This window comes from Nannospalax galili, unplaced genomic scaffold (assembly GCF_000622305.1).
Source record: "Nannospalax galili isolate Female #2095 unplaced genomic scaffold, S.galili_v1.0 scaffold68, whole genome shotgun sequence".
In the NCBI taxonomy this organism is placed as follows: Eukaryota; Metazoa; Chordata; class Mammalia; order Rodentia; family Spalacidae; genus Nannospalax; species Nannospalax galili.
This window is the reverse complement of record NW_008358189.1, coordinates 425216-453038: the sequence shown is the minus strand read 5'-3', so window position 1 is coordinate 453038 and position 27823 is coordinate 425216. Positions and strand designations below refer to the sequence as shown.

At 55.7% G+C, this 27823-nt stretch overlaps 1 protein-coding gene across 2 annotated transcripts; it reads right to left on the bottom strand.

Annotated features, from left to right (window-relative positions):
• Positions 1–5310: 5310 nt before the first annotated feature.
• On the bottom strand, positions 5311–27027 carry Cep170b (centrosomal protein 170B). 2 transcript variants are annotated; one of them, XM_008856363.3, is made up of 19 exons: positions 26933–27027; positions 25474–25605; positions 20237–20326; positions 19387–19465; positions 18846–18904; positions 17626–17764; positions 15024–15128; positions 14445–14915; positions 13429–14141; positions 12963–13136; positions 12587–12677; positions 10745–12415; positions 9216–9354; positions 8779–8938; positions 8281–8424; positions 8052–8140; positions 7575–7668; positions 7367–7418; positions 5311–7272 (listed from the first exon to the last, which is right to left on the bottom strand). In XM_008856363.3, the coding sequence occupies exons 2-19, from the start codon at positions 25576–25578 to the stop codon at positions 7031–7033; spliced, it is 4617 nt and encodes a 1538-aa protein (XP_008854585.1). In that variant the 5' UTR covers positions 25579–25605; positions 26933–27027; the 3' UTR covers positions 5311–7030. The 2 variants fall into 2 exon arrangements, with proteins under 2 accessions (XP_008854585.1, XP_008854584.1); XM_008856362.3 differs by having other exon boundaries at positions 9216–9459; positions 26933–27026.
• Between the last annotated feature and the right edge of the window lie 796 nt (positions 27028–27823).

The following is a 27823-nucleotide window of genomic DNA, read 5'->3' as shown; positions in this document are numbered from 1 at the left end:
CAAAGATCTGCCTGCCTCTGCCTCCCAAGTGCTGGGATTAAAGACGTGTGGCACCATGCCCACCTAGAAATTATCTTTTTAAAAATATATTTTTATTTTATGTGCCTGAGTGCTTTGCCTACATGTTTGTATGTGAACCAGGTGCACATAGTGCCTGCAGAGCCAAAAGAGGGCATCCAGTCCTCTGGAACTGTAGTTACAGATGGTTGTTGACCTCCATGTGGGTGCTGGGAACTGAACCCAGGTCTTCTGCAAGAGCAGCCAGTGCTTTTAACTGTGGAGCCCTCTCTCTAGCCCCTGGTGATTACTGTCATTTGTGCTTTCCTTGGCGGTTGTTGGGCTGTTGGATTCACAGGTTTACAGTTTTCATCCCAGTTGGAAAATATTTTGCCAATGTTTCTTTGAATTCTTCCTGTGCTATCCTTTTTTCTGGAACTGACTCCATTACGTCCCATAAATCAGGAATACGGTGTTTGCTTTCTGTCTTTCCTTCTGTGATTCATTTTGAGTGGGTTTTTCTTGTCATGTCTTCAACATGTTAAAGTGTTATAGTTAAAACAAATGTTAGCGTTAAAAAGGCAAGGTCAGGAACGCGAGGGAGAGAAATAAGAATGAGAAGGCTTGCAGCTAGATAAGAAGCTGTCCAGGGAGGCAGAAGGCCAGAGCTCTGGGGAAAACAAAATAACAGTCCCCACCAGCTCCCACAAAGCCCCTTCCTGAGGCACACACAGGACTCTGTTGCCCTCTCTGCTAGTAAACTTCTCGGCTTGTGGGTGGCTACACCTTTATGCACATTCCTGCATCTAATGCATCTAATAGCCTGAACTGTGGGTAAAGATGGTTTCTAAGAAGCTGCTGCATACTCCAGGAAGACCACCCCAGATGGCCACAGGAGTGAACTCACGGGGGGAGAAATGACAGACTTGTACGTCCTGGTACCAGAGGAAGGCCTATGCCGCTGCTAGGCTAGACCTGCTCTCCACTCTGAACATTGCACGTCTGTGCTGGAAGCTTTGGTTGTTGACTTGACACACCTGGGTTGAGGGAACCTCAGTTGGGGAATTTCCTCTATTGCACTGGCCTGTGGCCATGTCTGTGAGGCATGTTCTTGATTGTTGAATGCTTCCAGAGGACCCAGCCCACTATGGGTGGTGCCACCCCTGGGCAGGTAGTCCTGGGTTGTATAAGAAAGCAGACTGAGCACTGGCCAGAGGAGAAGCCAGTAAGCAGCGTTCTTCTGTGGTCTGTGCTCTAGTTCCTGCCCTGGTTTCCCTCAGTGAACTGTGATTGGGACATGTAAGCCACATAAACTCTTTCTTCCCCAAGTTGCTTTTTGGTTCATGTTTTATCACAGCAACAGAAAACAAACCAGGACAAACCACTTCTGCTTTCTTGCCTGTTAAACATTAAACCTGGACAACTGCTCACTTCACCTGTGCCCAGTATGAATTTTTCTCCCTCGGGAACAGCTGCTTTGTGGTTGATCAGAGGGAAGGAGGAACACAAACTAGTAAAAGAATTTCCCTTTGTTTCTGCAGTGTCCCCCTGTGGACTAGGATGTACTGTGAGGGAAATAATTCATAGAAATTCAAATCTTTTCTATCAAAATAATAATCACAGGGATGTAACTGTTGTGATGCTATTTTGTAACACCCTCATACCTTGCAAAACATTTTTGTAAATTATACAGGAGCTCTGCTGGATTCCCAGAACTCTGGCCAGGAGTGGTTGACCCCCTTCCTCCTTTTCTTTTTCATTTCTTATGACCCAATTCTTTTAAAACTAGTCAATTTCGTGGGCTGGAGAGATGGCTCAGCAGTTAAGAGCACTGGCTGCTTTTGCAGAAGACTCGGGTATGATTCCCAGCACCCACATGGCAGCTAACAACTGCAACTCCAGTTCAAGGGGATCTGATGCCCTCTTCTGACCTCCTCGGGCATTGCACAACATGGGTGCACTTACATACATGCAGTACACGCATACACATAAAAATAATTTAAAAAAGACTAGTCAACTTCAAAAGACTGAAGTTGGTAATTTCCCCCCCCCCCAAAAAACCCAAACAAGCAGGAAAAGACACAGTGCTCTTGTGTCAAGATAAAAACCTGCTCTGTGTGCTTGCTCACTCCTGAGACGAAGCAATGCACCCTTCTGTAAAAGTATGTTGCCTTGTGAGTTCCTTTGTCTTTGCATGTTTTATGTGTTCTTTAAAAACGTATTTAAATTTTATGTGTATGAGTGTTTTGCCCGCATATAAGTTCACCTATGGGTGCAATGCCTGTGGAGAACAGAAGAGGGTGTCGGATCCCCTGGAACTAAAGTTACAGATGGTTATTAGCTGACATGAGGGTGCTGGGAACCAAATCCAGGTCCTCTGTGAGAGCAGCCAGTGTTCTTAACCACTGAGCTGTCTCTTTAACCCCAGAACTTTGAGGGGTATTGAAGCAGGGTCTCCCTGTAGCCCCAGGTGGGCTGGAACTCCCTATGTAGACCAGTCTGGTCTCAAACTCATAGATATCTGCCTGCTTCTGCCTCCCAAGTGCTGGGATTAAAGGCGTGCGCCATCATACCCAGCTCCTGTCAGTGTGTTTTTATGCAGTATTGGTGGGGTATTTCAACCCCAGATTTTATTTCCAACAACTACTTTTTTATTGTCTACTCATCTTTGGCCTCGGGATACGATCCTGTGCTCTGTGGCCAGGTCACTTTGGACTTGCTGTTGTGTAGTTGGGTTAGAGGTCTTGTCGTGCTCCTCCTTTTCCTGAGACCTGCCTTCAAGCGTTGCCGACAGCTACTCAGGTGCTGAGGACTCCATGCCCCGTGTGCCATGAGGTCTCTTCTCTAACCAGTGGAGGCACAGACAACCCCAGGCCTAGAGCCCCAAGCGTCCCTCCTTCATTCAGTGGTGGCTTCCCCAGGTGTGGCGTCATGGTGGCTCCGAGCAGCCCAACCTTGCTCTCCTATGCTCATACACGGGACATGGCACGTGTGTGGAGGTCAAAGGCAAACCTGTAGGTGTCAGTTCTTCCCCTCCACCATGTAGGTTGGATCCTGGGGCTTGAACTGAGGTCATCAGGCTTGGAGGCAAGTGCCTTTACCTGCTGAGCCATCTCAGTGGTCCAGAAATCCATTATTGTTTTCATAGAGAATATGTGGGTGCAATTCCTTCTGGATAACAGGCCTGTTTGCTAACAACAAGTTAACCAGAGGTGAATGCGTGAGTCCGTGTACTGCTGTGATTTATTCATTTCCAAAGATGATCTGAGACCCCCAAACAGGCTGAGCCACCCAGCCACCATCTCTGTCCCTAAAAATGTCTCACTACCAAACTCCATGAATACCAACTTCCTAAGAGTATCTTAGCCCCTCCAAGAGGCCAGCACCTTGCCCACACATTACCACCTCTGTTGCCCCTGCCTCTGGCCAACTAAGCCAGAACCCTGGGCAGCTCTGCCTCTCTGTCCCACAGCCTGGCTTGAACTCTGAGCTCACCCTCCCCTGCTTCCTTTCCTACACCCCCAAATCCATTCTCTAGGAAGCTGAGCCATTCTCACTCCATGGCCCTGACTCATGGGCCCGGAGATGGCTCAGTGAGTAAAGGCACTTGCGCACACCAAGCCTGAATATACAAGTTCAACTCCCAGAACCGAAATGATGGAAGGAGAGAAAGACTTCCCAAAGTTATCCTCTGATCTTCACACAAGCTGTGGTATATGCACGCCCATACATATGCACGTGCACACACACACACACTCTCTCTCTCTCTGAATATATAAATACATGTAAAAAAAAAAAAAAAAAAAAAAAAAAAAGGTCCAAGTCCTTCCAGAGGCCTTGAGTGTCACGCTCCCATCCAAGTCATAGGTGCCCAGCCCCAGGCCTGCCCCTTCACCTGCCTCACCTTCCCCAGCCACTGCGCTTCTCTGCTTAGAGTTCCCTTCTGGGGTTCAGTGTTCGGCCCACAGCCGGCCGTAGGGAGGATGCACTAACTGGTTGGCAAGGTCACTCCTGGAGAAGGGCTCAGGCAAGAAAGCCTACAGTGGCTCAATTTGGTCCATGTTCAAGGTGAGTAATCCAGCTCAGCTGCCCCCTCCACTTCTATGGTTTTACCTCAGACATGTCCCCAAGGCGGGGAGAAGCAGGGGAACATACGTACCTCCAAGAGGGAACACTGGGTGATATCTTCTGTAACGGGAATGAGAGGACAAAGGACTTGATGTACCCAGACTGTCTGTTGGCACACCTATCCACTTATGTGTGGGAGTATGCACGCCCTGTCTGGACCCAGACCTTGAGGGGTACTGGGCAGGATAAGATAAACACATGCCCTGTTTCTCCTGCCAGAAGCTGTAGTCAGGCTGCAGACAAGGACTCTGGTCTGGAGACCCATGATGTAAGACTCCAGGCTCTACAGATGGCAAGCCAGTCCAATGTGCTGACACTCACCAGCTGCCTCTTCCACAGTGTGAGCAGGGCTGCCAAGGGCTCTGGTCCCTGAAGGTCTCCAGTGGCTTGCCAGCCCCTCAGGAGCAGGCCAAGTGGCTAAGTACAGGCTCCTGAGCTGGCCAGTCATGGTGGGGAAGGTGGCTGTCTTTGTGCATGAAGGCCCAAAGATGTAGAATCTCAATGTGATGTTAGGGGTCTTTTCCAAAGACAGAGGGAGAGAGAACTGGGGTAGCATGGAGCTTCCAACCCAGTACCCATGCCCCTCTCTTGCTGCCTGTGTGTACACAGTTTAGGCACATTTTAAAATTTATTTTTATGTGTATGAGTGTATTGCCTGCATGTAGGTGCACCTGTATCATGCAATGCCTGCCGAGGTCAGAAGAGGGCATCGATCCCCTGGAACTGGAGTTACAGATGGCTGTTAGTCACCACGTGGGTGCTGGGAATTGAACCTGGGTTCTCTTTAAGAGTAGCTACTGCTCTCAACCACTGAGCCATCTCTCCAGTCCCATTAGGCACACTGTTAAAGAGTGCTGTTGTGTGTCCTACCAAATGATTATAACAATTCTTTTGCTTTTAAAAGATCATCTTATTTTGTGGCCCCGGCTGGCCTAGTACTAGCTAGGTAGAGCAGGCTAGCTTCAAATGTGTGATCTTCTTGCCTTCCTCCCAGTGCTGGGATTACTGGCACACACCTCCATGCCTGGCTTAAAATAACTAAAGCTTTGCTTCCTCACATAAGCGCCACCTGGTGGTGACATCTGAATTGCAGCAACAGCCTTCTGTGTCTTGACACTCATGCCCCAGGCAACCCATTCCCAACACCATTCCGGGAGAAGCAGACTAAGGTGACAGACGCTGGTGTGCTGCCACGTGAAAGAATGATTTATTAGAACAAATTCCATGACAAATCATATAAAATAATCATTTTCTGAAAGACATCCACAAGACCACCTGAGAACAATGTACACGTCAATGCCTTCAAGGAGCCAGGCAAGGTGCCAATGCCAGTCGAAGGCTGGAGGGACAAAGGAACTCAGTGTGGGGAGGAACACCAATTTGTGCATTAAGAAAAAATTGTACGGTGGTGACCAGGGGTGGGAGGTACGGACCAGAAGGGCTCTTGAACAAAGGTGGACAGCCACTGCTCATTTCTGGGGGACAGGCTGTGGGCGGTGTGTGGGACATGCGGGGAGCAGCAGCCAATAGGCTGGGCTGGCACCTCCTCCAGACATAGCAGGCTCTACACGCATACGTAAACATCAGGTGGGCTGGGCAGAGGCACACAGGACCCGTGCATGACTCCGTGCATGACTCCGTAACAGCTAAGTGTAAACAGGGAGACCCATGCTACCCCTGTGGGCTCTGGGCCCCCCACCACAGTGACCTCTCCCCCAGCAGATGGGTCCTACTCAGGGGCAACACCCGCACAAACACTGGGCTGGACTCAAGCACACCATGCCAACCTGATCGGAGTGGGATTCCCCTACACCCCACCCCAGTCAACAGGCTCTTTGGCTTAGCGCCTCCAAAAACACTGGCTGCCCCACAAGGGGAGGCAGCAGCAGAGGGGCCACATGCTGTTCACCCAGCAGGTCCCAGTCAAATGAATCCTGAGAAAGCATAACCAGTGCTGGGCCTGTCCCTGCCAGGCCCCCACCAGGGATCAGGCCACGGGAGCCTGTTGCAGATACTGCTTAGTGCCCATAGCTTCTGGGAGGGCGGGTACAGGGTTTAGAACACCAAGCCAGGAGCTTCCAAATCCTCTTTTCCTGTCACTCTGACATAGCACTCCACCCCCACCACAGGGGCTGCTAAGCCACCCAGGCTCACTGTAAGGAAGCCCAGGGTCTGTGGATGGGATGAGTCTACTGAGGGCTTGCTGGGATAGTACCAAACTCAGTGGGTTTGGCAGTTGTGTTGGCACCAGAGGCTTAGAGCCACAGGGTTCCTGCCCCAAATACCTCCTTGGACCACTCGTCTGCCCAGGATGCTGGACTCTGGAGCAGCCTCTGCCCTGTATGTTGGTGGGAGCCACAGAGCAAGTGGCCTCCTACCCGGACAGTTTAGGGACATGCCAAGCCCGCCCAATTCCACGTTTTTTGGCACTGACTGACCCTAGGATCCAGCCCCTTTCTCTGCCTGGCCTAGGGCCAGCACACAGGGATAGGGCACGTCAAAACAGGGCCTCTCAGGCTGGAGCTACATGTGGGTCAGGCCTGGTGAGGTGCTGCCGTGGCACAAACTACTCTTTCTTTTAAAGCTAATGACAAAAATAACAGTGATGGTGAGCAGAGAACGTAGCCTCAAGGCTGGCCCTTGGCAGCGGCCACCCCAGGAGCTGGGCCAGGAGGCCTGTAGGAGTAAGGATACCCATGGGGCTAGATGAGGTGGCTGGGGTGCTGGCTGGGACCTAGGAGGGGGCCTGGGCATGGGAGACACCCACCAATGGAGTTTATGGCACATACAGGGTTTTCACAGAGAACTGCCTGCAGCCAGGCAGGTGGGCCACGGGATAGATACACTGGCAGGCACAGGACGCACGGCACGCGCACAGGAAGACTGGCCTTGCCCGCCCCACAGCTTAGATCAGGAACCTTTCGGCATCGGGGAGGAAGGCAGGCTCCGGGAGGCTGGGGGGCCTGCAGTTCACCCGTTGTGGGAAGCTCCTGAGGGCTGGTAACAAGGTGTCCCCCGAGGCAGGCGAGGTTGGGCTCTGAGCTGCTGGCCGGCCCTTCCCAAGCCCCGGCTGAATGGACCCTGTAGGAGCCCTGTTTCCCATGAGCAGATCCAGGTTCATGCTGGGATCCACGATGGCATTGATGACTAGGGGAAGAGGGCAGGGAGGGTCAGGCCAGTGCAGAGTCTGGCTAGAAACCTGAGGCTGCCCTCGCCACCCCCAGGTCTAGGCCTCACCCACCTTCCAGCTGCTTCTGGACGCGTCGAAGTTCCTTTAGGATGGAGCTGATTTCCTGGGGAGGACAGAAAGCAGGGAGGCTAGACCAAGAATACCCAGGGGCCCATCCGTTCCCGATGGACTGGAGGCAAGAGTGGGGTCCTGGCTTGACCAGCTGGACAAGGTCCACTGGCTGAGGGGCAGGTTCAACGATGGGGTTCTTTGACCTCACCTTGTTGGATGTCTTCAGGATGGGTACCTCGTTCTCGGCGTTGATCCTGGCTTCCAGGTCCTCCCAGGCCCGGCCTGTATTCTGGAAGAGGATCCTGGGGAGGGGAAGCAAGGATAAAGATGGAGGACAGAGGCATGGCACCCTTCTCTTGTCACCACAGAGCTGACGCCACCCTCCTCTGGACTCAGAAGGAACTGAAGCTCAGGGCAAGAACGTGACTCGCCGACACTAATGACCAGGGTAGGAACAACTGGGGTGGGGGCAGCCTGGCTGGTGATGAGGACAGGAAAGGGGGCAAGGGGTCCCTAAGCTCAGGGTCTGCTTGTGGGAGCAGTGTAGACGTACACATGCAGGACTCGGCTGTACATAGATGCACATGTGACTTATCAGGCTGCATGCCCTGACACTGACACCAGACCCACCACCACCCTGACCACGAATCCCAATCTGCATTGTGCCCTGGGACTGCCTACTCACTTCATCTTTTCAGCAAGATGCTCTGTGTTTTCCCGGATAGCATGTGACAGCTGGGAGACGGGGTTCAGCATCAGGTTATCAAAGATGACCTAGAAAGACCATGGTATCAGGATAGCCACAGCGTCCCCCGACCCCAAGTAGCTGGCTCCCACCTCCCACCCCAGAAATTGTCCAAGACACGCCCCCCCCCCCCCCCCCCGACAGCTGCACACTGAGAGGGGCACCGTGCCTCCTCACGGTTCCGAGGCCTCGTCTTATTGGCTAGAGCATCCTCACGGCTGTCGTTCATGTTCTGATCCAAGTCATGAGAGTTCATGGAGCCAGGCGGTACCTTCTGGAAGTTGAGGCTAGCCTCTGGGATGCGCTGCACCAGCTGCAGAGGATGAGGCAGGGCACCATTGGCTCACCTGGTAGAGGGCAACCACCAGGGGGTGGAGAGAGCCCTTCCACTGCTCCAGTCATACAAGTGACAGAACCAGCCCCAGGCCCCATCTGCTCAGGGCCCCTCCCAACACCGCTCCCTCAGAAGGAGGCAGCTGAGCTTGGGAACAAATACATAGATGTGTTGTTCAAGTTCCCAGACCACACATTCTCAAGGGCTTTGTAGGGAGCCAGTTCAGAGGGCCTTACTGTAGCCCCAAGATCGGGAAGTACAAAGTGGGCCCTTTCCTCTGGAAGACAGGCATCCATCCCCCCAGCAGCTGTATCTAGGAAGCCTGGGACTCACCTCTTCTCGAGCCGAGATGGTTGAGGCAGGGGTGCTGGGCACATTCCCAAGAGATGGGCTGCGAGTGGGCCCTGGTGAGCCCAGTGAGTCACCATCCCCAGCCACATCATGAATCTCCCTAGCCAGGATGGCCACATCCTTCACCAGTGTCTGGCTCAGCCTGTGGTCAACAGGAAAAAGTTCTGGCATTGACTCACTTACCCGCTGTTTAACCCATTCATTTACCTACCCACCCACCCACCCATCCATCCGTTTTCATCAACTCATTCATCACCAACCTCCATCCATCCATCTAGCCACTCATCTATCCAATACCCGCCAAGCATCCTCCAAGCCTACTCAGGGTCAAGAGCAGGGTGCTGCCTCATCCCTGCCCTGGGGCTGCTCTCCGTCAACGGAGGCATCTGTGGGCTGGCCCTGAAGGCTCATTCACTCACCTAGCAATCTCTGCGATTTCTGCTGTCTGCACAATGAAGCCATATGGGTCAGATTCTTCCTCGTCATCATCTGTGTCCCGGGGGCCGGAAGCCTGGGAACGAGCCCGGGCAGAGTTGCTGGCCCGAGGGGTCTGTGTGGCTGTTGAGGCATGGGAGCGTGTGTGTTTAGGGGAGCCGTGGTGGGACCCATACTCCTCCTCAGAGGTGGACGTGTAATCCGAGCCCTGCTGCCGGCGACGTGTGTCTTAGGTGAGTGGATTGGTTTTAGAAGCAAGAACAGAACAGAGAGCATTCAGTGCCTTGGCGGCCCCAGGGTCCCTCGAGGTGAGGGCCCTGTGCTGCAGGACAGGCCATATCACAGCTGGCACCACTGCACCCAGAAAACCCCCAGCAGAAGCATCAGCAGCTGCCGTGCTCCAGGGACCAAGGGACGGAAAGGCCAGGCGGACATGCAGGGCCAAGGCCCTGGCACCCCTGGGGGCCTACACAACATGGGGGGCCATAAGGGTTTGTGCTCGATGAGATGGGAGCCACCCCTTGGGTACCAGGGAAGGGCAGAAAATGAGGTAAGCCACACACAAGGTCCAGCCATGCCATGCCATGGCTGGACCACACAGGTAGGTGAGGTCAGTCCATAGTCAGCCCATGCCAGGTTCCAACAACCTTCATCAGACCCACATCCTCAGGTGTGGCTGCCTGAGTAAGATCTTAGATCCTTGCACTGTCCTGCTTGGAGCTCCAAAAAGCTTTGATGCAAACACACTGTGGACGAAGGGTAGGTGGGGCCTACATGCTGAGCAAGGCCAGCAGGTTATGGACAGCAGGTTCTGCTAAGCAGAGGTCCTCAGTCCAGACAGCCACAATGTCCCCAATCCCACCCCATCCTGCCCAGTGGATCCAGCAGGCAGAGGATCCATGGGAGGATGCTGGGAGGCAGAGTAGGTAAGTGGAGTCAGCCAGGAACAGCAAGGCCAAGGAGTGGGGCTGTGGCACCTCAGCTCAAACCAATCCATTCAGTCCACTGGGGCACAGCACAGCTCCCTCGATGGGACAGGACACTAGCCACTCCAGGTAGGGAGCCAGCTCCAGCAGCTGCAGTAGTCTGTCCCTCACTGTACGCACAGAACTCAGGGGGTGGGGCAGAGATGATGTTCCCAGGGACTAACACAGCATACTTGGGCCAGGGACTCTGTGGTCTCGCAAGGGTGTCAGAAATGTTCCCACTAGACATTGGGAGTCGCAGCTACAGCAGCATGGGAGGGGCAGGAGAGTCCGCTGAACAAGTCACTGTATGCGCCTGCCCTGCCTGGGTACACCGAGAGTGGTGGTGTCAACCCCAAGGCCCAGTCACTGATGCCGCTGGGGGGGATAGGACACACTCTGGGGCGTGTCTTCTGCCCACATAGGGGCTACGGGCACACTTTGCCAGTGAACACGCATGTGCGGGCCTACAACACATCCACCCAGGGGTTCGGCTACTAGTGCCATCCTGCCCACCCACCAGCCTCTTCCCACCACCCCACACTCACTGGAGTATCTGGCACTCCCGGGGCGGGTCCTACTGAAGGGCTGGCGGGAGACCGTGGTGGCAGCAGTGGCAGCAGCCTTCCTGGCAGCAGCACGGGCCTCGGCTACGGTGGGCTTACGGCTGGAGCTGTACAGCTCAGCACTGCGGCCAGAGAAGCCAGTGCGGGCAGGGGCTGCCTCAGAGTCGCTGGGCCCTGTGAAGGAGCCTGCCCGCTTTCGAGGCATAGCTAGGATGTCCAAGCGCGTCAACTTCTTGGCCTGCTCAGGGGCTGGTCGGCTCCCTGGCTCAGGGTTAGCTGGAGTCCCTCGTTCACCATCCATAGCCTCGGTGTCCGAGGCATCCCCCAGTCGGGCTCGCCTAAGTCGGGAGGCCCGAGTGGGCCTTGGGGTGGACAGGCTGTTGGAGCGGGTCAGCGCCTGCTGCACCTTCTGGGCAGTGGTGGAGCCTCGGCTTTGCTCCTCACGGGCAGCTGGGGATGGCGGGGGAGCCACTGGTTTCCGGCGAGGCCCTTGCCGACCTGCCCCAGTGGCCTCAGGGGTTTCATGGTTGGAGTTGGGCAGGTGAGCAGTGCCAGAGCCTCGTTCCTCTTCAGGCCAGTCCAGGGACCCTCGAGTCCCGTGGCCACGCCTCACAGCCAGGCGCCTTGTGGGCTCTCTATGGCCCAAGTCTGTAGGGCCCGGCGGATGATGCTGTTTCTCTGACAGCCTCTCCCTGGCACCGCCCAGGGTAGCACCCCCTGTATCCAGTGCTGCTGGTGGAGACAGTAGGCTTTCCTTCTGTGGCCCTGGAGCCTGGGGGGTTGTTGGGCTGGGTCCATTCTTGCCACTGAGCAGGCTAATGGTGCTGGCTGTGTCCACATCTGAATCCCCGGACAGAGAGTCCTCTGGAGGCCTAGGGGTGTTGCCCGCCTCGCACTCGTCTGCAGACTTGGAGCGCAGTCGGGCCTCCAGGGCTGCCAGGGCTGTCTCTGTCTCCTTCAAGATCAGCTGAGTGTCCTGTGTGTGGAAGTCCATTCGTGAGGCCCGGACTGCAGCCAGGTCCTGCAGGAGTGGGTGACTAGAGATATGGGGGAGCTTGCCAGGTGCTGGGGGGCCACTAGTCGGCTCCTTAGTGAAGCTTTCTTGCCGGGCAAAGGCCAAGGCCTCCTTGGACGGGGCCGGGTCAGGCTCTGGGGACCGCTCGCTGCGCAGCTGGATCACCATCCTTCCACTGGTACTGACGTAGAGGCCATCTCTTGCTGGGGGGCTGGTCTGGCCTACCCGACTTGGACTATCCACCTCCCCAGGATCCACAAAAGGCTTCCTGGGGAAGGCAGCCTCCCCATTCTGGTCACCGATGAAGAAAGAGGTGGGGGCTGGCTCCCCGGGAGCCCTTGGTGAGTGTCGACCCCTGACCCATGCTAGCTCCTCCTGCCGCTCAGTGCTTGGCTCGGGGCCCCGGCCCCCATCTGACCCACTGGCATCACTAAGGCTGTCAGGGTCCAGGTCCTCTTGGCCTATGAGGCGGCTGGCCTGCTCACTGCCCAGCTCTGGTGGCCCTGGGCCGCTCCGCCTGGCAGCTTCAGGGCCTGCAGGGCTGTCAGCCCTGTCACTGGGCAGCTGAGGGAGCAGTCTCCGTGTGCGCACAGGCAGGACCCCCTCAGGCTCTCTGCTTCTGTGCCCAGGACCTTCCTCTGCAAAGAACAAGGCCACTGCAGTTAGAATGGCCACAGACCTGCAGGCCCTACATGCACTCAGAGCCCCAACCCTCTCCCAGGCACAAGCTGAAGAAAGCTATGTTTGTGGTGGCACCTGGGCCATCATGGCATGGTCCCCATCCTCACAGCATCCCTGGGCTCACATACCTGCCAAGCCAGGGTCTGAGTAGCTGTCAGCCAGGCTGGCCCAGCGGGATACCCACTTCTGACCCCCAGGGGAGCCTGGAACCAAGAGGCCCTGCAGACAGAGAGAAGCACAAAAAACATGTCCACAGCTTGGGAGGCACAAGACCAGAGCAGTGGCCAGGGACCCAGCAGAGCCTCACTCATGCTTCCTACACCTGCCACAGCAAAGCCCTCTGCCAAAGCAGCAAGGAGGGCCCTGTGGCCTCTCCTGGGCCTCTGCGATCTCAACGTAACCAGCAACTGCTCAACTCCATTAGTGTCTCAGGTTCAGCCCCAGGTGAACAGCTGTGACTCCTGCTGCCCTGGCCCTTCCTGGGGTGGTGGTCCAGCTTCATACCTGCTGCTCCATCTGGGGGGCCACACCTGGTGGTCGGGAAGCAAACTCTTGCAGCAAGGCCATCCGCTGGGCCATACCCCCATCACTGGACTCATCTTTGTCCCCTCTGATGACTGGACGGAAGGTGGCTGAGGACACCCTAGAGAGTTCAGGGGACTCGAAAACCCCAAAAACCTGCCAGGAGGAGACAGCACCAATGGTCAGAGGTGTCTAGAGCTCCATGCCCACATAGATATGGCTCCAGCTGGGCACGCTGGGTGGAAAGCAAGCCCTGTTTTGGCAAGGTAAGAGGCCTATCCAGGGGACTTCCCTCTTCCAGGTCCTCCTTCCCAGCTGGACCATAAACATGAGTCAAAGCTGGACTACAGCAGGTCAACATCTAGTTCCCCAACATGACCATCAGCCCTGGCGTCCCTTCCTGTCCCATGATTTCCCAAGAAGGCATTATCCTGGCCACACACCACACCTGGTCAATCATCTTCCGGGCCTCCTCGACCTCTCTGTCCTGTGCCTCCGTCTCAATAGTGTAGGTGCCTGCATCACTGAGGCTGTCATCTTCTTCCTGTCTACGTGCCTTGGTCAGCTGGGGGTCAGCGAGAGGTGGCGGAGTGGTTGAGGGGGTCACAGGGCTGGCCCCCCGGGGTGTCAAAGGGGCAGGCAGTACCGGAGGTGCCTTTTCTGGGCCAGGCCGGGGGGCTGGGGAGCTGTCCCGCAGACACTGGGCCATGAAGTCCTGGGCCAGGCGTGAGCGGCGCCCCACACTACCAAATGGACGGGCAGGGGTACGGGGAACTGGAGAGGTGCTGCCCAGCCGCTCTTCAGTCTTTTCCCGCTTGAGTGAGCTGGCCCTCTGTGGCCCTGAGCTGCTACCTGCTGCACGAACTGGGGCACCAGAACGTTCCCTATCTGCAGTCCCAGGGCCCCGGCGTTTATCAGCCTTGAGGTCTCCAGGTGGGGTGTGAGTAAAGGACTGTGAGCGTTTCTTTCGGGGCGTGTCCTCATCGAAGAACTCGATGACAAAGGCCTGCTGGTTGTGCAGCAACTCCTGGGGGTCCCGTTTGATCTGCCTCTGCAGCCGCACCTGCTCCCCACTGGTCTCTGTGGGGGCCCCAGTCACTGAGGCAGTCTTGGCCAGGGGGTCCTCTGAGTCGCTCTGTGTGCCATCCTCATGCTTGTGGCCTGGGGGAATCCAGACTCATCAGTCAACAGTGACTAGTCCTGGGGAACCTTACCACCCCATGCATGGGAGGAATGGGTCCACACTGGCTCACGTGTGGTGACTTGAACCACTGGGAGCCCAGCACATGTAGCTCAGTGGTGCGGCAGACTCCTGACACCTCCAGATCAGGCAGGTGGCTCTTGGCCAATTCACTGGAAAATGGAAATCTGCCAAACCACCTGGGCCCTCACTGACGTGATGAGTATGTGGGGACAGGTAGACATGGATCACCGAGGACTGGCCCAGTGCCAGTGGACACTCACCCTTCAAAGTGCGGGTGTGGACTGGAAGGTCACTTTTAGTGCTGTGACGGTCATCTCCCGGGCCAGCCCGGTGCAGCAGGCTTGGGTCATTCTGCACGAGCCAATCGGCCACCTTGGTCTCGGCAGAGACCATCTCCACGGGTGTGGCCTCCTTGCCTGCAGGCCGCCGCTGGCGCATGGAGAACTTAGTGATGTGGTCCTTGATCTTCACCTTGCCGGGGCTGCAGTCGTCAAACTCAATGGTGAAGGAGGCATGGCTCTGTACCACAGGGGCCGTGCCACCACCACCTGCCTCCTGATCTTTTGTGGGCACTTCCTGTGGCACCTCAGGGAGCCGTGGTGGCTGTGGAGGTTCCTTCGTAGGGATCTCAAAGTAACTGGGCTCACGGCGGAACAAGTAGGCTGGTGGCTCAACGGGGGCACGGCAGCTGTCTAGCTCACCATCCTGCCGTACCAGGTCCTTGGGACGCTCTGTGGGGAGGGGTCCTCAGGCCTGGCCCTTAGATAGCCACCATGCCACCCTCTGGCCCCCTGTGTAGGCACCCAAAAGCCCAGTCACTGCTTGGGCACTCAATTCACCTGGATAGGGCTCCTCCTGGCGCTGGTCTTCAGGTGGTGTGGCACTCTCTTCCTCCCCCCACCAGGAGGGTTGCCCATACAGGGGTGTGCGGTAAGGCACCGTTTCTGTGGGAGAGGGAGAGTTCAGACCCTGGGGCTCTATGATCCCCCAACATGAAGATATGAATCAGGGACAGTCTGTGGAGCCCGTTCTGATGTTACCTCACAATTGGTACCTGTAGCTGCCCAAGGCCCTGGCCAGCTGCTGACCATTCATTCAGAGCCTGTTTCCATGTCTGTGGGCAAAGTAAACCACCACAGCTCTGTGCAGGCCTCCCTCATATGGTTATGCAGGAAGGCTCGTCCCTGGAGACACAGTTCTGGGCAACCCGCCCTGAGGTGGGCAGGCTTAGTCTTTTGCCCCATTAGTACTAGGACCAAGCAACAAGAGTCCGTAACCAGGTTCAGCCTCTTTCTAAGGCTCTATAAACGGCTCTGCCACAAATGGGCAGCCCTGGGCAACCACAGGCTTGGTGAGTTTGTCTGAATGTTTGGATCTCTGGCTAGAAGTTAACACATCGCACATGAATCTAGACATTTAGCTCCTACGTGGGCAGCAGCAGAGTCCAGGAGCCCAGGGCAAGGTGCCAGCTCTGATGCACAAGCACAGTCCCATCCCCCGTAAGTCCTTTCCATTCCTGCTGAGCACTGCAGCCATCAGAATTTTGGTTACTGGCCCTGCGGTTCACAATGGCCCAGCAGACAACAAGAGGGTTCAGAGGCCAGACAACTGTCCCCGTAGAAAGGAGGACCTCCCTACATATGTCATGTATGCTTCCTTCTTCCCCAGAAACCCCATGCTTTAAAATTACCATATATTCCTTGAACAAAATGATGGGTTTCGGTGTCATTTTTGTGCAGTATGCCACATACTTCGATCTTATTCTATCATCTGTCCCCTCTCCTGTCTCTATCTCTCTGCCACTGGTCTGAGGACCTTATTCTGAGCCTGGTGCTGTACCCAGGGTCCCCTGAAGCAGCGGGTTTCTGTCACTAGGCAGTACTCTTCCATCTGTTGGCCCCAAGCCTATCTAGGGTCCCCTAATGTGCTGTGTCTGCTCCTGAGGGCCAAGGAAGCTGCTTGCCCAGCTGGCTGCACATGCCATGACCTCGGGGACAGCATCACCAGCTGTGTGTACTCACAGCCTGGACACTGACACTTACTCTGAGCAGCTCGGATGACTTTCTGGAAACCTCCCAGTTCCCAGCAGTCTTCCCAAAGAGCAGCATGGGTCAGGCTCCCTGAGGCAGAAGGCTTGCTGTTTAGAGCACACCTGCATCCCAGCCAGATGCTGGCAGTTTAAGGTACCACATGTGGGTGCATGGGCTGACTCTAAGAGCACAGCAGATGTGGGCCAAGACTGGGCAGCAAGGTGACTTTCCTAATACAGGTGGAACATGAACCTCAATTTCCTAGACATGCTCCCTTTCATTCCAGAACTGGCCCAAGCCACCTGCTGCGCATCTAGCCAGGACTCACTTATACCTCCAGTCACTATGCTGTACAGCCCCCTTTTCCCACTCAGACCTGGAAGTCAGTGTCCATCTGCAATGGCTACCCGAACTTCAGCATAACAGACCTCACCTTGCAACAACCTGCTCACTTCAGCCCCAGTGGTCACATCATCTGCAGAAGCGGGCTCAGACACCTGACTTCAAGCAGCTTAAACCTGTCACCTTTCCCTGCCTGCCCCTGACCTGTTGCAGACCACAAGGTGACCATCTGGTGTCCCACTAACTGCAGGAGGCCCCTGGGCCCGAGAAAAGTGGGTGTGCCTGGGCAAGTATGTACAGATGTACAGGACAAGCCCACAGTTGAACAGGCCTGGGCCCCGGCGGTTGAGCTATGCTATGAACTGCTAGTGCAAGCTGGGATGAGGGCTCACGTGGGAGGAGGGAGCATTCGTTTCTGGGGAATGGGGTGGAGTAGGGAAAAACAGTGCCAGAGAGGGTAGACTGGGGGGAAGCGGAAATGGAGATGGACAGGACCTGAGGCACCTCTGTATGCTCACCCTCCCCTGTCCACCCTCTTGCAACAACCTGCTCACTTCAGCCCCAGTGGTCACATCATCTGCAGAAGCGGGCTCAGACACCTGACTTCAAGCAGCTTAAACCTGTCACCTTTCCCTGCCTGCCCCTGACCTGTTGCAGACCACAAGGTGACCATCTGGTGTCCCACTAACTGCAGGAGGCCCCTGGGCCCGAGAAAAGTGGGTGTGCCTGGGCAAGTATGTACAGATGTACAGGACAAGCCCACAGTTGAACAGGCCTGGGCCCCGGCGGTTGAGCTATGCTATGAACTGCTAGTGCAAGCTGGGATGAGGGCTCACGTGGGAGGAGGGAGCATTCATTTCTGGGGAATGGGGTGGAGTAGGGAAAAACAGTGCCAGAGAGGGTAGACTGGGGGGAAGCGGAAATGGAGATGGACAGGACCTGAGGCACCTCTGTATGCTCCCCCTCCCCTGTCCACCCTGGCCACCACCCCACAGCCTCCCCCGTCCACCCGGCCACCACCCCACAGCCTCCCCCGTCCACCTGGCCACCACCCCACAGCCTCCCCTACCTGCTCCAGGTCTTCGGTCTCCCTTCTCTGGCCTGGGCTGTGAGGATTCGCAGTAGGGTGTGTGCTCAGGTAGCACCTCACCTCTCTTGGGTGCAGAGCCCTTGACGCTCACCTGCAGCTGGCTGGTATACTTTTCATGCTGTGAGCGGGCACAGAAGGTGGGGGATAGGGTATCAGCCTCGGGAAACCCACCAGACAGCCTTTTTTCCACAATGAACAGAACTCCCCCTGGTGGGCAGCTCATGGTCCAGGCCCTGTGGGGTGTTCTGAGGCCACAGAGCTTGGGAGACAGCTGTATTTACTTCCCTCTGGAGAGGCGACAGGTAAGGCTAAAAAGAGCACAGCCTTAGAGACTGCCATTCTCCTGGCCCCACCTAAAATAGGCCCTGGATAAGCAGCTCAGAGGCCTAGCTATGTGACCCCTTACTGTACAAATTCAATTGGAAAATTGGCTAAGGACAGACCACCCGCACAGGGCTCAAAAGAGAGCTCAAAGCTCCAAAACCCACCCACACAAACAAGGGAAAGGAAACACTGTTCTGTCACAGCCCCCAGGACCCTCATGCCCTAATTGGGGCTCTGGTCAATGTGACCCCAGTACACTGAAAGGCACCATCTCAGAAGACACAGTGATGGTCCCCCGGCCCCTTGGTGGCTTCATCGGGACCCTTCCTGTTCCTTCTCCTGGGTGGATCCAGGACCCATGAGAAGAATGTGGCCTGGTTCTCCACCCTGCTTGACCTACCTGTAGTGCACTCTGCCCCCAGTGGGCCTCCTGCCAAGTGATCCCAGTGTCCTACCTGTCCTCTCTGTCTTCTAGCTCACATGATGGGCTACTCTCTGAGCCACAGACCCTTCCCCGCAGCCCCACCACTCCAGCTCAAGGACAGATTTTGCACAGCACAAAAGGCCAGGATACCTCCAGCAGGCCAACCACTCTGCCCTCACCCTAACCTTACCATCCCTTCCCCAGCTGCCCCCATCATGTGTTGCTGTATAAGCCTGGGGGTAATAACCACTTTCCTACTTGCTGGACTGGGCCATCCAGCAGGACAAGCCAAACAGGCCTGATTCATGGCACCCACAGCCAGCACAGGGCACCCCAGGGGCCTGGCAAATCCTTCAGTGGCAGAAGCACAACTCTCCAGCTATGAGCTGAGACCTCGAAGTCGGGGTCCCAAGGCAGGGCTCGCCTAACCCCTGGGCTGCTTGGCACTAACCTTGAGCGCCTCCTCAGGAACGCGGTGCTGCACACGCTCCAGCACATACATGTTGGAATGTGACTGTGCATTAAGGAGAACACAGAACAGGAAGAGCTGGGAAGACCTGTAGCTGGAGCACGGAGCCAGCACTGGAGTCCCCAGCAGTGAGGAGGCAGACTCAAAAGCTCCGGGAGGTAGGAAGAGGGCCCCTTCCTGAGAGGCCCAGCCACGTCCCACCGTACTCCCACCAGGCGTGGAGGACAGAATGTCCAGGCTGCCAGGACCTCAAGGTCAAGCCAGGACTCTGGGTCCCAAAGAGTGATGGCTTCACTCCTTAGCCCTTGGGTGACTTTGGGCTGAGCATGTAGACAGGTAGGCAGAAGCCAAGGGGAGGACAGCAGGGGTAGAGTCCCATGGAGGGCCCCACTAGCAGGGGGAGTCCAACCTCATCCTCTATGTCCTGTAACCCCCCGAGCCCCACCTGTGATTCAGAAGGCCCCTACCCTGCTTTGGGACAGCAGAGGGGCTATGGCCCTAGGAATCGCTCAGGGAAGGATATCATAGCCAAAGCGGATGACATCATTGAGTTTCAGTGTGATATACTTCTGGTCCGGGATGCGTATGTCATTCACAAACGTCTAAGAAAGAAAGGGGAACGGGGGCTGAGCAGACCCTCCTTGCCTTCCTGAACCCCTGGCTCAGCACCCCAGGAGCGAGTGAGCAGATCTCTCAAGCAGCAGATCTTGCAGGCTGGTACGGGGCCAGTTGCCCCAGAGACCCTCTCAAGCTCAATGGGTAGCAAAAGCCTGTAGGTCATATGGCCCTTGTAGGGAGGGTTGCATCCTTTGAAGGGTAGCCTGGGGAGAAGAGCTGAGGGTGGTGCCAGGGCTTGGCTCCAGGCTCACACTGTGTAGGAAGGGCCCCTGGGACCCCTATTCAGGACTACACAAGCAGGAACAAGAGAGTCTGAAGCTAGCTTTCTTAGTGAAACAGTGTCCTGGGATGGTCCATATCCACCATGTAAAAAGAAAAATGTCTAACAGGACAGACAGACAGGCAAAGCCCAGGGAGGTCACTCCCTCTCCTTCTACCCCACACCCAGCTCCTCTCGCTCAACTCCCCTTACTTCTGCAGTCAGGGCCTCCCTCCTGCCAGTTACTCTCAAATCACAAGAGGACACACATCCCCTGCCCAGATAGGACCCAGCACAGCTCCCTGTTTCTTGGGGGGCTCATTTCCTGGCTCAGTGCCTCCCTAGTCCCCCAGAGCTCTAGCCTCTATAGCTGAGGAAGGCTTCATCTTCAGTCAGCACTGGGGGGGGGGGGGGGGCTGGACAGGGCCAGAGTGGGTGGAGCTAGGGGTAGTAGTCAGGAATGGGGTAGGGTCAGGGCAGAACCCAGCACACTCACCCCATTAAGACTGCCCAGGTCCTTCACCCAGTGCTCATCACGGTCCTGGTCATAGTTGATGACTGCATGCTGCTTGTCCACACTGCGAGACTGAAGGGACAGACACACGGCCTTCAGATGCCCCATCTGTGGGGTTCCCCATGCTTCCCACACCCATCATAATACCAACATCCACCTTTGAAAGCACCTGAGTCCCAACAGTGTACATCTATCAAAGCCATCTAGCTGCTAGAACAGGCCACAAGGACTGCAAGACCAGGGTCACTCACCTCTGTGCTGCTACCCTGATCCCTCCCTCTACATACACTTTCCCTAGCACCCTGTTCCTAGTCCTGGGCACTGGCCTCTGGGTCAGTGTGATCCCTACCAAGGGCAGGTAGGGGAGCTAGCACAGCTCCACTAGAGCCAGAGGGAAAAGGGCACAAGTGGGCCGCAGCCCAGCACAGTCCCATAGAAACACACAAAAACCTCACTGGAGGCCAAGGTCCAGAAGGTTATGGGGTATGGCCCAGGACATCTTTAGGCTCTGGTGCCCTGATGTGGATGGGACACCAGTTTAGACTGACTCCTGAAGAGCTTTAGAGTAACCCTTCCAGGCTGGAGAGCTTCCTGCCCCAAGTCTCAGCCTCAGTCTCCCTGTGCCTGACCACCTCCTCCAGGCACTTTAACTCTCTCTACCCTCCAGGTTCCTTCTAAGACTGTCCACCCAGCATGCCCCTGGCCACTCCTAGCGTCACACCCAACGGGTCTTTGCCTCACCAGTCTGTATTCAAAACATGGTCACTCCCCAACCTAGCCTCCCTGGCATCATTCAACCTTGAACCCAGGGTTCGACCCAGGGTCCTGGGTTCCCTCTGGCCTTATGTACCTAGAGCCACAGGGCCCTGGGGGCTTCTCCTGGCATCCCTTTCCTGGCTAGACATGTTCATTCTAGGCATATCATGTCCTGACCTGGCCTGGGTCTCTGGCTTCCTGACGCCCTCCACCTAGGACTCTCCCTTTTCCTGCAGCATCACCACTACTCTGTCTGTTTCTAAGTCTTCTTCTGACTTGACACAGGGCCTGAGTACCCACCAACTCCCAAGGCTCTCTTTCCCGACAAGCCCCTCCCAGATTATAGGAGGGCCAGGAATCTAGCAGATCCCCCGGCCAGAAACCTCCCTTCCCAAGGCCAGAGGTAAACTCCACCCAGCCACTCCCACATGCTCAGGGGTCAGAAGATAGCCTAGCTATGAGAGGTAGCTCTAGGCCAGCACTCAGAGCTGGGCCTATCCAGGGACTGAAAAGGGACCCTGTGAGGCAGACAGTGGGCAAACACAGACATGTGAAGTTGTCAGAACACCAAGAGACCAACAGCCTGTGCTCACTCACAACGTCAGAAAGATACATTTCCAAAGTCCGTGCCTGACAGCCCTGTCCTGGCTGTGCTGACCCTGGCAGTGGTCACACCCAGGGCTCTGGGCATGCCTTCCAGCCAGCTTATCTCCAGCATAACCACAACAGGGCCATAGTCACCCATAGCAGTTGGCTGGACTCACCATGTGCACAGAGCCTCAGAGGTTGTTTGGCTCTGGGCTGTGCTTTCTGGGTTAGGATGTCACACATGGGTAAGGAGAGCTGAAGAACAGACTAGGTGGAGGTAAAGATCAGCTCTTCACAAGCTGATAGCACATGCATGTACATGAGTATATCACACATATACACATATGCACCTGTAGATGTGTGTTTCATGGATACCTATACAGGCACCTGCATACACATCCACATGAATGCACATGTAAGTATGCACATGTTCACATTTGCATCATGTGGCATGTCTGATGGGTTTTCTGGGTCTGTGCCAGCCCTGCCTGGCTTGGTCCAAGCCATGCCCTCTCCTGCCTAGCAATGGCCCTGCTGAGGCTGCTCCACTCCCCTAGGAGCCCCCTTGTCCTCCCATAGCCTACCCTTACCACAACAGAGGCCCTTTCCCTCTGGCCTTGTGCTCCTGCTGCCCCATTACCCTGCCCCTCACTCATGCTGTTGTCTGGTTAGCCCTGGGTCCCCCAGTCCAAACTAGCAGCATCTTCTGGTATTTCTCCCTACAGGAAGTGAAGCAGAATGTCTCACTGTGACTGGTGCACGCTGATAAAGTTCAGGAGCTGGAGAATTGGCCCCCCAGAGGGGAGGACCCAGAGGGAGGGAGACTCTCCAGGAAGGAGCTGGCTGGGGGTGGGGATGACTAGGGAGAAATGGAAAACAAGCGGGAAGAGGAAGGTAGATGTGGAATCGGTAGATGTGGAATCGGTAGATGTGGAATCAGATCCTGGAGAGCTGGGGCTGGGGCTCTGAGCATGTCAGGGTGGTGCTGGTTAGGTGTGGATAGGCAACATAGCTTAGGCTACCTTGAAAAGTCCCAGAGCAGCTGGGTAGAGCAGGTTAGAAGCTGGGGTCAGGGCAGGTGCAAATGGTATGTAAATTCCCTGGCCACCAAGCAGCCAAGAGGCCAGAGAGATCTGGGGGGGGAGGAGCCAGGAGGAGGCCACAGGGAAGTGGGAACATCATATCTGCACAGTCCTGAGGCCCAGATAGGATGGCTATTGAGGAGGGCACAGTGGAGGGAATGAGGAGGACTGAGTGGTGGGGCCACAGGCCAGGAGGTAGAGATACAGGGCAAGGTGCTAGTGTGGAGATGAGAACTTCTTAGTGGGGCAGTGCCGCAGGAAGTGAGGGGCAAAGGAAGCCAGCAGGGGGGCAGAGGCCAAGGAGAGAGAGGGAGAGTGAGAAAGGGCCAGCGGGTAGGGCAGGGGAGGGGTGAGGCCTGCTGCTAGGAGGGTCCAGCTTTCCTGCGCTCACTCTGTACCGACAAATCTTCCCAAGTCTCAGTTTCTCTATGTAAGAAAAAGACACAGCCACATCCACAGCCACATCCCCCAAGGACAGGGAGGATGGACATGCACCTAGGCCATGGGTTGCCTAGCCAGGAAAAACTGCTGATGCTCCAGCCCCATGCCTTGGACAGGCCCAGAAACCAGCAACCAGACCCCAAACCTGCTCTGTATGCCATAACCCTTGAGTAGAAGGCCTGGTGTAGAGGTGGGGACGGGGACTGGGCAAGGTCCAGCAGAATGTCTGTACTGGATCCTTAGCAACCCAGTCTCACTGCAGTTGCTTCCCAAAGCCTGAAAGTGTTGCCTCCTCCAAAAGGCCCTCCTGGGGCTGGAGAGATGGCTCAGCAGTTAAGAACACTGGTTGTTCTTGCAGAAGACCCGGGTTCAAATCCCAGCACCCACATGGCAGCTAACAACTGTCTGTAACTCCAGGCCCAGGGGATCCGACAGCCTCTTCTGACCTCTGAGGGCAATGCATGACATGGGTGTACTTACCTACGTGCAGGCAATACAGACGTACACATAAAATTAAAAAAATAATAAATAAAATTTAAAAAAAAAGAGGCCATTGGACGTGGTGGCGGCACGCCTTTAATCCCAGCACTCGGGAGGCAGAGGCAGGCGGATCTCTGTGAGTTCAAGGCCAGCCTGGTCTACATAGTGAGTTCCAGGACAGCTGGGGCTACAGGGAGACCCTGTCTCAAAAAGACCAAAAAAAAAAAGCCCTCCTGACCACCCACAGGAAGAAAGCATGGCCATGCCTGTGTGTGAACCGTATCATAGAAGAACAACCAGTCAACTAGGGTTGTGGGTACAAGGCTGGGTCACAGCCTGCAGCCTCCATCTGTCCTATGGTCTTTATGCTTTTAAATGAGTAAAAACCATCCAGCGCTATTAAATGATGCATGAAAACTAACAAACATCCAGAAGTAAGTAAGCTCAGCTGTGTACCAGCAGCTCTTTTTCTGAAGCAGGTCTCCCTGGGGCTCAAGCTGGGCTGGAAATTGCTATGTAGATCAGCCTGGCCTCAATCTCAAAAAGATCTGCCTGCCTCTGCCTCCTGAGTGCTGGGATTAAAAGTGTGCACCATCATCTTACCTAGCCTCTGCACTATCTCACACTGTACCTACAAAGTCCTTTACAAAGCAGAGTCCTTGACCCCTTTCCTCTTAATACCATGCCCCTGAAGACCAGGTCCAACATGTAAATTCTGAGGGACCCAAATTCAGATAGCTACACTGATGCTAAACTGGGCTAGCCTTGGACAGGCTCATTAACACTGGCTGTGCTCCAGTGTAGGCTCAGCTCACCTCTTGGGAGCCTCACACATCCTGGGAGTATATAGTATGGCCAGACTATACATGGGGGCTGAGGTGTAAGACAGGCCACAGCCCATCTAGGTGATGACACCCCTAGCAACACTGGAGAGACACACTGTACCTGAGCAGACCTCTCAGCTGGACTAGATAGGGCTGCCCACTAGGATGTTTTTTTCCTTCTCAGAGTCCTATGAGGTAGTCTGGAGCCCAGAACTTTGAGGCCAGGAGCCCATGCTCCATGCTAAGGTGGAGGCAGGTAAGGGTTGCAGGGAGCCAGACTCATTTGCACCCCCAGGCCAGGATGAACCCTGTAGGTTAGCACATGACCCCCACCCTTTGTTCCCAGTCAGATGGGTGAATCACAAGAAGCCCAACTCAAGAATCTGGAACCCAGGTGGCTGAGCGCCCAGCCCTGCTAGCCTCTCCAGCGCAAATGAACCCCTCCTGCTAGAGCATCATGACAAAATCACTAACAGCAGTGTCCACATAGATACAACTGGGAACAAGACCACCAGGACCACCCTCACGTGACACCCATGGTAGAACAATAAAGACACAGACTAGCTACTTTCCAGCACCTTTCGAGGTGGCTTCTTCAGCTCTGTCTGCATAGGGTACCTTCTTTTTTTTTTTTTTTTGGTCTTTTTGCGCCAAGGTCTCCCTGTAGCCCCAGCTGTCCTGGAACTCACTATGTAGACCAGGCTGACCTTGAACTCACAGAGATCCGCCTGCCTCTGCCTCCCGAGTGCTGGGAATTAAAGACGTGTGCCACCACGCCCGGCTCATAGGGTACCTTTTTACATGGGCCCCCGACCCTAAGAACTCACTTGTCAGAAATATGTCTGATAGGAAGGGACAAGAGTCCAGGCCCATGAGCACACACTCACCCCTGCCCATGCCCACCTGTGAGTCCAGGGACCAGGCAGTGATGACTAGGTCTGGGCTACATGGGGAACTCCTTGCCAGGGAATCCTACTGGGGTTGGGGGTCTCTTCTTGACCCTGAGGTCCCTGCCCCACCATCCTAACCAGAAGGAGCTGGCACTCACCTGCAACATGAGCTCACACTCATCACGTCCCACGAAGATGAGCTCACGCGGGAGGCGGTGGCGGGTGCCACTGCTGCTCACCAGGAACCATGATGTGACACTCATCTTGGCACTGCAGAGGCCTGTCTGGCCCTAAGGGGGAGGGTCAACAGTGGAGATCCCCAGCCTGGACCTCAGTCCTCTGGACAAGCCCAAGGCCAGCAGAGACTTGCCGCTCTGAGGCACGTACTGCCAAAGTCTGAGGCTCTCTTCCAGGCCCTATGTCCCTTCTGTTTTTACTCCAGTCACACTACGGAAGTGCAGATCCACATGTCCGTGTGACCTATGATGTGATGTATGAACAGCAGCTCCAGGTAGCACCCCACATGACCCACTGAGGTCCCCAGGATATACACTCTGACCAGAGGGTCTGCTTCCCTCAGCAGGACACTCTGGGAGTCCTGGAGCAAGAAGGGAGTCCTTGGAGCTCAGGATTGGCTGTCAGTATACAATGAAGACATAGGGCCTTGTTCAAACATGGGAGATTAGCTTCAAGAGCATGAGGCCAGGTGTGGTGGCTCACACCTTTGACCCCAGCAGAGGCAGGCGGATCTCTAGGAGTTCAAGGCCAGCCTGGTCTACATAGCAAGTTCGAGGCCAGCTGGGGCTACAGAGAGACCCTGTCTCAATAAAAGACTGCCCCAAAGAAGAGCAGAGCATGAACCCAAGCATGGGTCTGGGCAGCAGCTCTGTGCTGCAAAAAGAGTCCTAGAGGACATCTGGAATTCCTAACTCCACATGTGTCACAATCTAGCTTACAGAAAAGAAGTGGAGTGGCAGGGTGTGGTTCTGTGGCAGCACTTGCCAGGCAGGTACTAGGCCCTGGGTTTGAACTGCAGTACCTTAAAACATACACACACACACACACACACACAAGAAAACAGGAAGTAAGGAGACTCAGAAACAGCATGACCAGTGGAGAACTACCTGGAAGACTCAAAAGGTAAAGGCAGGGCCAGTAAGGTGGCGCACACCTTTGATCCCAGCACTTGGGAGGCAGAGGCAGGCCAGCCTCTGTGAGTTCCAGGCCAGCTGGGGCCACACTGTGAGACCCTGTCTCGAAAAAATGAATGAATAAAAAAATAAATAAATAAACAAAAACAAAAAAGAGGTAAGGTAGCAATGTGTGTCATGTAAGAGGTAAGTGACTGCCCCCAGGGAACAGAATAAAGGAAGGGCTACAGCAAGAGTTTGAACGTGCACCTAAGAGGGAGAGAAGTGAAGGACGCCTGAGTTGGACCAGTGGGGACCATCAATGAGGCAGAGACAGCCACACAAAGCCCTCTTCTCTCACCTCCCAGAAAAACACACACACACACACACCACCACCACCAGTCACACCCAGCTGTGGGCCAGGAGCAGGCACTGCCCTGCAATATCCAACAGCCATGACCAGAGGCCTCAACACAGAGACCCTCACCCAGTTCTCAGCTCCTTTCCAGATGGGCAATGGGCAAGATCAACTCTGTCCATCTAGGAAATCTCAGGTGGCCATGCATCCTCACAGCACACCATCAGGAAGCTAGAGAAAGATGGAGAAATCCCGGCCCCTCAGAAGAAAGGAGCCCCAAGGGGCCAGAACCCCTTACCTGAGGTGTCCCCCCTTCCTTAAAGTCTAGCTTCTAAAGACACAGGGACTGTGGGCCAAGGGGTGAGACTTCAATGGCCCTGCAGCCCCAGGGACACAGAACCCCTGGGGCCTAGCTTCCAGAAAGACCCAGACCTACTGGCAAAGCTGTCAGGACGGTCCCACAGCTCCCACGGGGTCACTGGGCCTCCCTGCCCCACCCAGCCTGGATGTCTCCTCTCTGCCATCACCTGCAGTCAGCTCACGGTAGTCTGCAGAGGCGGGGGAGGCCAAACCCCAGAGCCGGGGGCCCCCGGCCACCGCTGCCACTGCCAGCCCAAACTGGAAAGGCCTGGGAAGCAGGCTGCTCCCCTTAGCTTTCCGCAGATTTGAGGCTGGGCTGGCCTTGCTATAGTTGCTAGGAAGGAGGATAATAAACACCCCAATCGAGTCCCCTCAGCCGCCCCAGCCAGAAGAGCCACCGCCCAAAGGTGAAGGGGGAGGTGGCGATGCGGATGCGGAGGGGCAGAGGAAGGCAAGGGGCGGGGGGGGGGGGCTGGGAGGAGCGCACAGAACGAGGTACCCCCTCGGGCGGCGGACAGGCCCGGAGGAGGCAGGACAGCAGGGAGGAGAGAGGAGGAAGACGGCGGGAGAGACCGCGGGAGGAGGGGGACCAGGTAGCCGGGTGAGGCCGGGAGGACGGGTGCGCCAGGCCCAGGGGGCCAGGGAGCCGCGTCGTCTCCT